Consider the following 14,397-nt stretch of genomic DNA (forward strand, 5'->3'; position numbering starts at 1 on the left):
TCATGCAAAGTTGAATAGAAGGATTCTTCTTTGCTTTGACCACCTGAATCAGTTCCCTTATGGAATCGATCTTTTCCTGGGGCAACCCTCTTCTGAGCTGTATCTATGATCAGGCCCAAGTACTGCAATCTCCTTAATGGTTTTAAGGAAGAGATCTCTAGGTTGAGACACCAACCTAGGTATTCCAGGTAGCTGACTGTGGTGACCAAACTCTGGTTTAAGCGGGCTACTGACTGATCTATCAAGAGTAGATCATCTAAATATGCGAGAAGCGTTATACCCTGAGCCCTTAAAGGGGTTGTAAAGGTAAAAATTTTTTCACCTTAATGCATTCTATGCATTAAGGTGAAAAAACTTTTGACAGTACCGCCGCCCCCAGCCCCCCCATTTTACTTACCTGACGCCTCGAATCTTCACTGCTCGTCCTCATTGCAGCTCAGCCTGGTCGCTGATTGGCTGCAGTGGATGGATTGAAAGCAGCGCAGCCATTGGCTCGCGCTGCTGTCAATCACATCCGATGACGCGGCGCGCAAGGGGGCGGGGCCGAGTGATACAGCGAGCGGCTATAGCCGCCGGCTGTATCACGGGAGCGCGCCCGCAAGCACTCACCACCGTGCGAGGGAGCTCGCATGAAGGTGGTAAATGCTTGCGGGGAGGAGCTGAAACAGCCGCCGAGGGACCCCAGAAGACCAGGTTCGGGGCCACTCTGTGCAGAACGAGCTGCACAGTGAAGGTAAGTATAACATGTTTGTTATTTTAAAAAAAAAAAAATAAATAACTTTACAACCCCTTTAATCTGGCTAAAGGGGGAGCCAGAACCTTTGTAAACACTCGAGGTGCAGTAGCTCGACCGAAGGGCAGAGCGACAAACTGAAAATGAAGATTTTCTATCTCGAAGCGTAGATATTTCTGGTGAGCGGGGAAAATAGGTACATGTAGATAAGCATCCTTGATGTTGATTGATGCTAGCAGTTCTCCAACTTGTAAAATGGAGACCACTGATCGGATTGACTCCATGTGAAAAGAGCGGATATTCAAAAACCGGTTTAGATCTTTGAGATCTAAAATGGGTCTGACATCCCAGTTTGCTTTGGTACTGTAAAAAGGTTTGAATAAAACCCTAACCCTCGCTCTTCCATGGGGACCACCGATATCACTTTTTGAGACAAGAGATGATCCAAAGCTAGAAAGAGACTTTTTTTTTTTTTCTTGGTCTCTGGGAACGTTTGATCTGAGAACAACGAGGAGACGGAACTCTCGGAACTCTAGTCTGTACCCTAGAGATATTGAGGAAGCCACCCATTTGTCTCGACACTGTTCCTGCCAGACCCTTGAAAACTGCAGAAGTCTTCCCCCCACTCGAGTGAGCGGGGGCGCCCCTTCATAAGGAGGTTTTAGTATTTTGTTTAGTGGGGTTCCTTCCCCAGGGCCTCTTGACCCTGGGATTGACCCTGAGGTTTACCGCTTGAAAATGACGGTGGAAGCCGTTGTGGCAGATGATCCTGGCACTGGAGAAGAAGCTGGTTTAAAAGAAAAACGCTTAAACTTCTTCTTAACTGGTAAAAGGGAACTTTTTCCATTAAAAATTCTTTGGATGTATTTATCCAGATCGTCTCCAAACAACCGTTCACCATGAAATGGAAAACTAGCCAAGAGCTTTTTGCATGGCGCTTCGAGTGACCAATTTTTCAACCACAGAACTCTACGCACATGAATCAGCCCGAGCATAAGCTGTGAGGCTTGGAGAATAGAATCTTTCATAGCGTCTACTGTAAAACATAATACAAGTAAAAAGGCGCAAAGCACAGTTACCTTGAAAGTAAAACCGATTAGTCCAGAAACTGAAAACTGTAAAAATGCATGTGTAAGTTCATGCATATATACTGGGAGTATATACAAGAGGTCAGTCAGGGCGGCCACCAAAGGAACCAAAAGCAGGGTCCAGCAAGCTAAAACAAACAACAAGGAGAGGGGAGCCTCTGAGTATAAATCATAAATACATTTTATTAAAACAACAATATCCACTCACATGGAAGTTGGAGAAGTTGCATTAGGGTCGGTTGGCTGGGCTGGAGAGATGCGGTGGAACTACAGGTCACAGCGGTTCCTGCAGGGCATGCCAGGTCCAAAGAGGATTAGTTCTTGCAGCCAGGTTCAGTCTCTTGCAGCGAACAGTCCAACACAAATCCTGCTGGGTTGGGAGCCAGGTTATGTCCCAGATGCACATATAGGGGTTCCAGGGAAGGAAGGGAGAGATGTGTAGGACGCCAGAGCATCCGTTCAGCCGTGCTGCTGCTCACTGATAGAATGGTGTGAAGCCTCTAGGAAGGGAAAAAGGCCGGCCGAGCCGAAGATCTCTAGCGAGGCTTGGAGAGCAAGTACAGCGTGGCGCCCGGTGATGACGTCACACGCATGCAACGCGTTTCAGAATAGGCTTGCCATTGGTGGACGAATGGCCGCATTCCTTTGTCAAGCATCATGTCAAGCAAGATGCTTGACAAAGGAATGCGGCCATTCGTCCACCAATGGCAAGCCTATTCTGAAACGCGTTGCATGCGTGTGACGTCATCACCGGGCGCCACGCTGTACTTGCTCTCCAAGCCTCGCTAGAGATCTTCGGCTCGGCCGGCCTTTTTCCCTTCCTAGAGGCTTCACACCATTCTATCAGTGAGCAGCAGCACGGCTGAACGGATGCTCTGGCGTCCTACACATCTCTCCCTTCCTTCCCTGGAACCCCTATCTGTGCATCTGGGACATAACCTGGCTCCCAACCCAGCAGGATTTGTGTTGGACTGTTCGCTGCAAGAGACTGAACCTGGCTGCCTAAACTAATCCTCTTTGGACCTGGCATGCCCTGCAGGAACCGCTGTGACCTGTAGTTCCACCGCATCTCTCCAGCCCAGCCAACCGACCCTAATGCAACTTCTCCAACTTCCATGTGAGTGGATATTGTTGTTTTAATAAAATGTATTTATGATTTATACTCAGAGGCGCCCCTCTCCTTGTTGACTGTAAAACATAACGCCTCTGATATCCCAGCCAAATCTTGAGCCTGCTGATCAGGAATAATCTTGAGCACCTCCTTAAACTGGTCTTTTAAGGATTGACATACCCCGATCGCCACCAGCGCAGGCTGAACCACTGAACCTGCCAGAGAAATATTGTTTTGAAATAGGAATTCCAACTTTTTATCTGTTGGATCCTTCAGCATTTGAGCATTGTCTACAGGACAAGTCAAGTTTTTGTTTACAGGAGGAGATAGCAGCTTCAATTGCTGGAATCCCCCATTTCTTCCTCCATAGGATAAAGTGTTGAAAACTTTTTTTTGGAGGAAAAAACTGTTTATCTGGGTGCTCCCACTCAGAATACATAAGCTTTTTCAGTAATGAATGGATAGGAAAAGCATGAATAAGCTGGGGAGGCTTTAGTGAACCCAAACCAGAAGTAGGCTCATCGACTGACTCCGCTACTGGCAGCAAAAATGTGGAGTGGACCAATTCAGTGAGAGATTTTACCAACAACCTTTCCTGTGAACCCGATCCATCCATATTAGACTCTTCAAAAGAGGAGTCATCAGCCTCTTCCTGGTCCCCTCAGAGAAAAGCGTCATCTCGCGACCCTTGTTCCTCAGTTTGAGGGTCCTAGGTAATGGACGGGGACCTATTACGCTTAGTCCCACTCTCACTCTCAAGCCTAAAATGGTTGAGAAAAAACCTCTTCAGTAATATATACAGGGGCTGCAGTGCTAAAAGCGGCTGCAACACCCAATGTCCCTGATGGCTCACTCTGACCAGCCATATCACTCACAGGGGAGGATGCCATCTTTTTTAAGGATGGTTCTAGGCTTCCTAGTGGCTGTAGAAGTCTTGCTAGAGCCCTTTTTTGAAGTGTTTCTACCCCCCCTTCCGACCATAGCCCGATGCACAAAGCAGAGGTACTACCAGAAGGAACGCATCCACTGCTTGAGCAATAGTCCAGCGTTGCCGCTGTTATTAATGCTCAGCCTGATGCAATAGTAAATGTGTCAAAAGGAATGCCTGTGTCACCAAACCACTTTCATGCCCCTCTTACTCTTGTGTCCGTCCGTCAGTTTGCAGCAGTAAAAATGGTGCCAAAAAAAAAAAAAAAAAAACCACACATTCCCGCGCTGGACTTTGGAGGATGCCAACGCCGTGCTAAGCCCCGCTTCCCTCCGTTGCCTCCCCCCTTTTTTAAAAAAAAAGAGCTTTTCCTGCACAAGCGCGGGCTTCTGATCCTATGGGATCACACAGAGGGGGAAAAAAATGGTGAGGAGAGAGCCTGGACGCCGAGTAGTGCAGCGTGCCGATCGTTTTTCTTTTCCCGTTTTTTTTTCTCCTAATGCTCTTCCTCGTGAAGAAGGGGAGAATACAGCACAGGTGGGGGGGGGTGTCTGGTGAGGAGGAAGCCCCCCCCCCCCCCGACTTACCGGAGGTCTGCTGCTGACTGGAGAGAGAGGAAGCCTGCTGCTCCGAACACATCGTTAGTCCTCATGCACACGGACGTTTTTACAGCTGCTTTTTTGAGCTTTTTTTGCAGCTTAAAAAGGCCTGTCTATGTTAGTCTATGGCTTCATGCCCACCTAGGCGTTTTTGAGCTGCAAGTGGCATAGGCGTTTTTAAGCTGTAAAAAAAAACCCAGGACCAGTGGGTTCTGAGAGACGTTTTTCAGCTGTAAAAACGCTCTAACGCTGAAAAACGCTCAAAAACGTCATTCACCAACGTTTTTTAGCGTTTTTGATCCATTGAAAAAAAACGCTCAAAAACGCTAACGCGGAAAAACGCTAATGCAAAAACGCTGAAAAAAGCTAAAAAAAGTTAAAAAAAAATCACTGCAAAGATACTGGCGTTTTCATAACGTTTTTTTAACAGCCTGTGTGCATGAGGGCTTATCGTTTGAGCAAAGCATGAGAAGGTATGTGCTCCATACAGCCCCCAGTGGTGACACATAGGCATGACAACATTTACTAATTTAAAGGAGACATTCATAGGAAAATTCAAAAATTTCTTAGAAAACTCCACTTACCTTTCCCGCTGCAGGGTTTTCTGTTGTAAAACCAACAGACCCAATCTTCACCCTTCACGGTGGGTTCCGTTAATAAACCTTCAGGAGCTGGGATCCTGGGCCTGCAATAGCACCTCCACCAGTAAAACTTTATGGCATTAATACCAAAAGTACTGGATCCCGGGGTCCAGCTCTCTAAAAAGAGATGTGTTTACAGGCAAAACCTTGTTTCTTTGGACACAAGGCCCAGGTACCATTCAATTTGGCTGCATAGCTAGCTCCAGCAAGAATTGCTCCAGTGGAGCTCAGCACAGCACATCTTTACTCATGACCAACAACAACCAACCAGTAGTGGGAGGGGTTTTATAGGGAGTGGACTTCTTGTCTTAGGGTGTGCCAGTGTCCATCACCTGAAGGTGGCCTATAACCCACATAGTAACTACTATGGCCCTGTGTCACGTGATGTACGATAAGAAAAGGGGCAAAGAGCTGAAGTTAAACTTTGCAGAGCTCAGTAAAGAGTTCTGAGAGCTGATTGGAGGGAAGAGATACACCCCGCTTTACACAACACACAGGAACAGAGCTGAGGCTGTAAATTTGCTGGAGATCTCTCCCGTCACCATTAAAACTTGTCAGACATGACTCATGCTGATCGAGGAACGAAGCAGCAAACAGAAATGACACTACATGCTTTTAACGGAGACAAGTACACACTATAGAGAGATATGCTTTACTCATATTTCATGTCTGAGGTTTACAACCACTTTAACGGTTTCCCAAAAAAAAGTTATATTCAAGACATCCCGTGAATAACTGTCACAGCAGCAGCTTCTCCTCTAAACTGAACTGCCAACCCATCAAATGGCTGGTATTACAACTAATCAATTGTGCAGGACCATGGCAACAGCAGGTCAAACAAGGGCTAAGATGGCAGCTTCCTTTGCTGTAAAGGGCAGGAGTATTTCGTTCTGCTGTTTTTCACTGTGAGCAGGTAAGCTTTTCAGTGCAGCAGAGACATGCAATGTCTCTTCTGAAATAAAATACACCTACTTGCCTGTTAACAGCGATTCCCGAAAGGTAAACTGAGCTGTGCATGCACAGTTAAACTTACAGCAGCTGGCCAGATCCCTGTATGCAAAGGTGACTAGTTCATACACATGCGCAGAACTGACATCCCATGCCAATAAAGATAGAGGGGCTGAAGCTGGGTCTGTGCTGGTAGCCAGCACCATCTTGGCTGCCTGTTGTCCCCTGCTGCAGGCAGAAGCTCAGGTAAGAAATTGACTGATCGCCCCTGCTGGATGACCTCCTCCAGGCTGCTTGGTGTCTTTGTATTGTTGTGTACCCCTCGCTGGGCAAGATCAGGTGCTAGCAAATTCTGGGAGCCACTTGAACAGCAGATCAAAGCAGGAGCTTCAGACACATGCATCTGGCCACGCCCCCGATCTAAAGGAACATGTACAGTCAGAGTGTATAGCGTATGCTCGGCCTAAGAACGTTCTCTTTGCATACCTGAACGTTAGATGCTAGCAATCATGAAGCTGAGTACGTTGTAGCATAACAATTGGCATCCATTGAAATTTGGCACCCCCTACAGCTTGTGCACATGCACCCGATCTTGCAGGCAAGCCATCAGGAAAACAAGCCAAGCGCCGATAGTTCGAGCTAAACAGTATGACAGTAAGCAGTGAACGGTTACCTCCATACACGCCATATCCCCACTTGCCTGTACTCCCTCCGGCATGTATGGTGTTAAAGCGGAGCTTTCATCAAACAACTTGATAAATAAAATAAATAAATAATGTTCTTTAGCAGGGAACATATATTCCCTATTAATAATTATGCTACCAAAATTAGTGTGTGCTATAAATTGCCTCCAGCATTTCTCCTGTTTCTTCTTGCTGGAGGCTGCCATTTTGCTGAGGCCAAGAGCCCCAGTAGTAAATCATAAACTGGAACTAAGCCCATCGATATAACGGTGTAAAATAACAGTTACATCCAGGAATTGCTAACGGTCACATTGTGTCCTCAACCAAACTGTCAAACCATCAAATGTCTGGTGTCATAACTGATCACATGTGTAGCACCATGGCAGTTGCAGATCAAATAAAAGCAGCTTCTTTAGCTGTAAAGTTTAGGAGGGTTTAATTCAACTTTATATCGGTCAGCAGTTTGGCCTCTACAAACCTGTTGGTGCCTAAAAATCGAGAGTAAAAGGTCTCATTTACACTTGCTTCGTCTTCAACACACATTAAAGACCCTACTGCTTCAGCATGTTTTTTTGATGCTTCGGTGGTGCTTTTTTTTTTTTTTTTTTTTTAAAGCTTTAACTGCTTCTGGACTGCCCCACGTACATTTACTGCGGCAGGGTGGCCTGGGTGCGCAAAATCACGTATCTGTACGCGATTTTGTGCACGCACTGCTCCCGCTGTGATTGGACACAGTGGGAGCCAATCAGCGGGTCCGGCGGCTGCTAATCATTCACAGGAGAGAAGGATCAGAGGTGTGCCGATGTACACAAAGCACACCGCTGATCTGTCAGGGAGGGAAAAATGAGAGATTGTGTTTCAGCTAAGCTATATCACGATCTCTCTTTTCCTCCAGTGTAACACCCCCCCGCCCCCCCAATTAGAAACACTTCCAAGGGAACACATGTAACTACTCCTTGATCGCCCCCTAGTGTTAACTCCTTCCCTACCAGTGCCATTTATACATTGATCAGTGCATTTTTATAGCACTGATCACTGTATTGGTGTCACTGGTCACCAAAAAGTGACACTTGGGGTCAGATTTGTCCACCGCAATGTTACAGTCCTGCTAAAAATCACAGATCGTTGCAATTACTAGAAAAAAATAAAAGTCGCTACATCTATCTCGTAGTTTGTAGGCGCTATAACTTTTGCACAAACCATCAATATACGCTTGTTGGGATTTTTTTTACCAAAAATATGTAGCAGAATACATATTGGCCTGAATTGGTGAAGACATTTGTTTTTTTTACTCTTTTTTTTTTTTTTTTTTTTTTTTTTTTGGGATATACATTTTTTTTGTCGTTCTCTGTTTATAGCGCAAAAAATAAAAATGGCAGAGGTGATCAAATACCACCAAAAGAAAGCTATTTGTGGGGGGAAAATTTTTTTACTTGGGTACAAGATCGCATGACCGCTCAATTGTCAGTTAAAGCGACGCAGTGCCGTATCGCAAAAAATGGCCTGGTCAGGAAGTGGGTAAAACCTTCTGTGGCTGAAGTGGTTAATAAAGCTTGGCAGATGCCCTGTGTGTGTGCCATCTCATACCTGCAATCTCTCCAAAACAAAGTGATGCTAAAGCTAGATTAACTACTTAAGGACCAGCCACCGTCGTTATATATCGCTACTTTGACGTTAAAGATCGTTGTTATGGCAGCAGCTAGCTGCCATAACCCTGGTATTTTTAAAAACGGCAGACTGTCCTCTTTCAGATAAAAGTGGTCTCAGCGAGATCACTTTTAATTGGTGGCAGGAGAGGCTCCCAATCCCGCCGCGCTCCGGTCATCTCCGCCGGTTCCTCTCTCCTCACTGCCTGGATGCCGAGTGAGGGAAGGATGGCCCCAGCTCGGGTTCCATAGCAATGGAGAGCGGAAGCATACTAGCACATTATGTGAAACTTACCTGCAAGCAAAACCCTGGAGGCCTCATCTATCTTTACCAAGGATGAGCTCAGGCGTGTTCGCAACCTGTACGTGCAGAGATCGCCAGGAATTTGGCACTGCACAGCGCTAATCACAAGCAGTGAGACATTTCTCGATCTCGATCTCTGCAGCTGCGCATCGGGTAAATGTCTCACTGCCTGTGATTAGCGCTGTGCAGTGCCGACTTCCTGGCGGGCTCTGCAGGTGTAGGTTGCGAACACGCCTTAGCTCATCCTTAATTTTCACCTGTCTTCCCTCTGGGTCCGTGGACTCCAGCTGCGTGAAGTCACTCCAGTGTGGGAGCTGCTGGGCACAGCACAGGGCTCTGAAGAAACGGCAGGGGTGGCTGTTCCTTCAGAGTGCATGTGCCCATGATGTAAAAAGCTGCATATACTGTCAAATATCTCCTGAACTGTGCATGTTTAGGAGAAATTTATAGTACCTATAGGTAAGCCTTATTATAGGCTTACCTATAGGTACAAACAACACATGGAAGTTTACTTCCTCTTTAAAGGGGTTTTAAACCTACGAGTTTTTTCACCTTAATGCATCCTATCCATTAAGGTGAAAAACACCTGGTAGTGACCGGCCCCCCATTTTACTTACCGGAACCCTCGAACTTGACCCATGGGGATGCACTGTCTCTCTGCCTGGGGTTCTCGGCTCTCAATTGGATAGATTGATAGCAGCGCAGCCATTGGCTCCCGCTGCTATTAATCAAATCCAATGACGTGAGCACCGGGGGGCGGGGCCGAGTCCTGCATTCGGCCTCTATGGATGCCGAATGCTGGACTCGGGTGCACACCAGCAATGTAACCCCCACGGGGAAGTGTTCTCCGAGGGGGGTTATCAGATGTGGGGAGGAGCCGCCGGGTGACCCCAGAAGAGCAGGTTTGGGGCCACTCTGTGCAGAACGAGGCTGCACAGTGGAGGGAAGTATATGTTTGTTATTTTTATTTATTTCTACCTTTACAATCACTTTAATTTTCTGACTAAAGTTCCACTTGCTGCTTACTGTCATTGTACCAGTTGACTTAAAGTGGTGTTCCGGCCGAAATTATACTTTTTAAATAAAAATACCCCTATAATACACAAGCTTAATGTATTCTAGTAAAGTTAGTCTGTAAACTAAGGTCTGTTTTGTTAGTTTATAGCAGTAGTTTGTTATTTTATAAACTTAGAGTAGGCCGTGGCCATCTTAAGTCTGGGCATCTGAAGCTAGACTGTATTTCTTCCTGGATCTCATCCTTGCAGATCTCGCACATGCTCAGTGTAGCACAAGCAGTGTAATAGGTTTCAGGTCAGGTTTCCATAGCAACGGCAGTGTCAGAGGAAGTTGCTGCCCCTTCCCAGAAGGCATTGCAAACAGGAAATGATGCAATGGGCCGCGGCCAGGGAGGAGGAAGTGAAAAATAAATACAGCAGATATACAGTAGGTGCTGAGAAAAAAAAATTAAAAATATCCAATTCGTTTACAGTGCACAGTTTAGTGAGGGATGCTGAAGAGTTGTAAAAGTGGGTGGAACTCCACTTTAAGCTTGCGTTCATTTTCCTGATCACTTGCCTGCAAGATCTAATGCCGCAAGGGGGTGCCGAAATTCATGAGTCACTGATTTTTATGCTACCATGATCTGGTCAGCAGGTGATCTGTAAGTAAATCCCTTGCTGATTGGAGCACAGTGGGGGCTGATGTCACATCTGAGACTGCACAGTTTATGTGGAGCGAACATTGGCTCGTTGATCACTATAGGCAGCTGAGTGTAAGGCCTCATGTACACTGCTGCTGGTAAACGGACGTTCAGAGGCAGTTGGATGCTTTTTTCAACTGCCCCTGAACTGATCCAATGTTATCTCATTTGTACATGTAAACAGGTTTGTTATGACGTTTTTAGACAGTTGCGTTTATAGGCTAATCTTTGAAGGCAAAAAAATGAGTTCAGACGCCGAAGTTTCTGACGCCAAACGCGGTAACTCGCATTTAGCCGCGTTTCGTTTACAGGCATTTTTCATTTTTGGCCATTTTGAAAAAAATATATATATTTTTTCAGACGCTTCTAAACGCAAACGCGGCAAAACAGACGGTTTTAAATGTTGGTTACTATCTGTCAAGTTAAATCGTTCAGGAGAGGTTGAAAAAACGTCCTGTGTACAACCACTTGGCTACCGGGCCATAGTAAAATGACGTCCTCACTTTGGGGGGGGATATCTGAATGATGCCTGTAGCTACAGGCATCATTCAGATATCATTCTTTTTAGCAGGCGATTCTGTGCACAATAAGAACGATCATAGCGGCACTTCCACAGCTTGATCGTTCTTATAGGCGACGGGAGGGGACGCCCCCCCCCTCCCGCCGCCATCCGGTGCTTCTCCGGGCTCTCCCGTGCCATCGGGAGCCCGGAGAATGAATCAGCCGGCACCGGATGAGGACGATAGAGATGACTGGTGACCAGATGGTCACCAGTCATCTCTAACACCGTCGGAGGCCCGGGCGCGACATTATGACGTCACGCCCGGACCCCGCATTGTAAACAAAGCCGCGATCGCAGCTGTCAGCATGAGATCGGAGTATTTTTTTTTTTTCGATCTTATGCTTTACAGCCTGGAGGAGAGATGTGGGGTCTTATTGACCCTGCATCTGTCCATAAAGAGGACCTGTCACGTTAGATTCATATTACAAGGGATGTTTACATTCCTTGTAATAGGAATAAAAGTGATCAAAAAAAAATTTAATGTAAAAAAAGTGTAAAAATAAAAAAAATAAAGTAAAATTTAAAAAAAATTGTTTAAACGCACCTGTCCCCGGTAGCTCGCGCTCAGAAGTGAACACACACGTAAGCCCCACCCACATAAGTAAACGTTGTTCAAACCACACATGTGAGGTATCGCCGCATGCGTTAGAGCGAGAGCAATAATTCTAGCCCTAAACCTCCTCTGTAACTCTAAACTGGTAACCTGTAAAAATTTTCAAAGCGTCGCCTATGGAGATTTTTAAGAACCAAAGTTTGGCGCCATTCCATGAGTGCGCGCAATTTTAAAGCGTGACATGTTAGGTATCTATTTACTCTGCGTAACTTCATCTTTAACATTATGCAAAAACATTGGGCTAACTTTACTGTTTTGTTTTTTTTTTTGTTTTTTTTAAGCACAAAACAGGTTTTTTTTGCAAAAAAAAACATATTTGAAAAATTGCTGCGCAAATAACGTGTGAGATAAAAAGTTGCAATGACCGCCATTGTATTCTCTAGGGTCTTTGCTAAAAAAAAAAAAAAACATATATAATGTTTGGGGGTTCTATGTAATTTTCCAGCAAAAAAATGATGATTTTTACATGTAGGAGAGAAATGTCAGAATTGGCCTGGTAAGCAAGTGGTTAAGTCTAAACGTACTTCGCTGTCCGCTTACATCAGGCTACCTCTGATCTGGTCCACAAAAACATAAAAGGATGCAGCCCTTTTCCCGAACCTTGTCAGCCTGTGTAAATGGTCTGTTTACATCTTCCTGTCCATAGGCCGACTGATCAAATCCATCTGAAAAAATCTGACAGATCTGATCGAAATGCCTGTGTGAAAGGGGGCCCAAAAAGTAAGTGGCGTTGTAATTGATGGGGGGTGGGGGCTCTGCTTTTGTTTAGTAAACACGGCCTTGTACACCAGGCAATCGAATAATGTAGTAGAGCGGAGAGAGAAGGTGGTGATCGGAGTTGATAGTAATGAGAGCTTGGCGGTGATGAGTAGACATTACACACACACACAGAGCTGTCATCTCCGGGAACATGTGGCCGAGCTGTAAACAAGCGCACAGGGGGCTGAGCTCCTCACATTGGAGGGAAAGCAGGACCCGTCCTCCCTCCCTCCCTCCCACACACACCTCTCTGCCCTCACCCCCAGCTTACCCCGCACACACGACCTGTCCCGGCCTCACACACAGCTCCAGCACCACTCCGGCCCGGTCCGACTTGACTTTCCTCTCAGGGGGTCTGTGCGGCCTCCCCCCCGCCGCCTCCTCCTGCGGGCCACGCTTCTCTTTGCTCTCCGCGGTGGGGATAGTGAGCCCCAAGGCCAGCACCGAGCCTATCTGTACGGACGTGCCCGTAGAGACTTTCCATTCCAGCAGGCGCATAGGCCGGGGCCCCGGGAAGCGCACCTCGTTCTCCTGAACCGGGGGCCGCGCCTCCCCGTCCTCCTGTGCTCTCCGCTGCATGCTCAGCGTAGCCCAGGCGGCACAGTGGATGCTAGAATGGAGTTGTTTAGCGGAGGGGGGCGGAGGCACGGGGGCTCACGTGACGGGTCACATGGCGGGGAGGAGCGACTAACATCACAGCTCTCTCAGTCCGCTCAACGGTAGGCCAAGGAACCGAGCTGTTTAGCGGAGGGGCGGGGAGTGGGAGGTCACGTGACGGGTCATATGGCGAGGTAGAGTCTCTACATCTGAGCTGTGTGAGGCTGCTGGTAGATGATTACCGAGTCATGGAAATGGGTGGGGCCGAGGGCTTAGAAGGGGGTGTACTGTGTCAGTGAGCGCATACACATCTCCATTCATGTCCTATGTGCAGCAGATCAGTGACCATACTCTAATGAACTATGTATGTATTGGAGAGCTCTGTGGGTTATAGAGGATATGGAGTACATGTGGGGGCTCTGTGGATTATAGAAGGGTATGGGAAACGAGGCGGGCTCTGTGGGTTATAGAAGGGTGTGGGGGGCTCTGTGGGTTATAGAAGGGTGCGGGGGGCCCTGTGGGTTATAGAAGGGTGCGGGGGGGGGGGCTGTGGGTTATAGAAGGGTGTGGGGGGCCCTGTGGGTTATAGAAGGGTGTGGGGAGGCCCTGTGGGTTATAGAAGGGTGTGGGGAGGCTCTGTGGGTTATAGAAGGGTTTGGGGGGGGCTCTGTGGGTTATAGAAGGGTGTGGGGGGGCTCTGTGGGTTATAGAAGGGTGTGGGGGGCTCTGTGGGTTATAGAAGGGTATGGGGACCGCCTGAATGGCCCTGTGGGTTATAGAAGGGTTTGGGGGGCTCTGTGGATTACAGAAGGGTATTGGGAACGCCTGGGGGGCTCTGTGGGTTATAAAATGGGGGGGACACTGTGGGTTAAAGAAGGGTATGGCGGGCGCTCTGTGGGTTATAGAAGGGTATGGGGAACGTGTGGGGGGCTCTGTGGATTATAGAAGGGTGTGGGGGGCTCTGTGGGTTATAGAAGGGTGTGGGGGGCTTTGTGGGTTATAGAAGCTTATGGGGAATGCGTAGGGGGCTCTGTGGGTTATAGAAGGGTGTGGGAGGCTCTGTGGGTTTTAGAAGGGTGTGGGGGGCTCTGTGGGTTATAGAAGGGTATGGGGAAGGCATGGGGGGCTCTGTGGGTTATAGAAGGGTGTGTGGAACGCGTGGGGGGCTCTGTGGGTTATAGAAGGGTATGGGGAACATGTGGGGGGCTCTGTGGGTTATAGAAGGGTGTGGGGGTTCTGTAGGTTATAGAAGGGTATGGGGAATGCCTGCGGGGCCCTGTGGGTTATAGAAGATTGTGGGGGTGCTCTGTGGGTTATAGAAGGGTATTGGGAATGCCTGGGGGGCACTGTGGGTTAAAGAAGGGTATGGCGGGCTCTGTGGGTTATAGAAGGGTATGGGGAACGTGTGGGGGGGCTCTGTGGGTTATCGAAGGGTGTGGGGGGCTCTGTGGGTTATAGAAGGGTATGGGGAACTCCTGGGGGGCCC

The 14,397-nt window shown here is 47.6% G+C and overlaps 1 protein-coding gene across 1 annotated transcript in view; it reads right to left on the minus strand.

The window, feature by feature from the left end:
* CTDP1 (CTD phosphatase subunit 1) overlaps positions 1–12,997 on the minus strand; it is a 202,139-nt gene extending 189,142 nt beyond the window's left edge. Inside the window, exon 1 of the mRNA XM_073632797.1 lies at positions 12,586–12,997. Coding sequence (XP_073488898.1) covers positions 12,586–12,893 — 308 coding nt within the window. The 5' untranslated portion in view covers positions 12,894–12,997. The remainder of the gene's footprint in view (positions 1–12,585) is intronic.
* Positions 12,998–14,397: the final 1,400 nt, after the last annotated feature.

Source organism: Aquarana catesbeiana, linkage group LG05 (genome assembly GCF_042186555.1).
Source record: "Aquarana catesbeiana isolate 2022-GZ linkage group LG05, ASM4218655v1, whole genome shotgun sequence".
Lineage (NCBI taxonomy): Eukaryota > Metazoa > Chordata > Amphibia > Anura > Ranidae > Aquarana > Aquarana catesbeiana.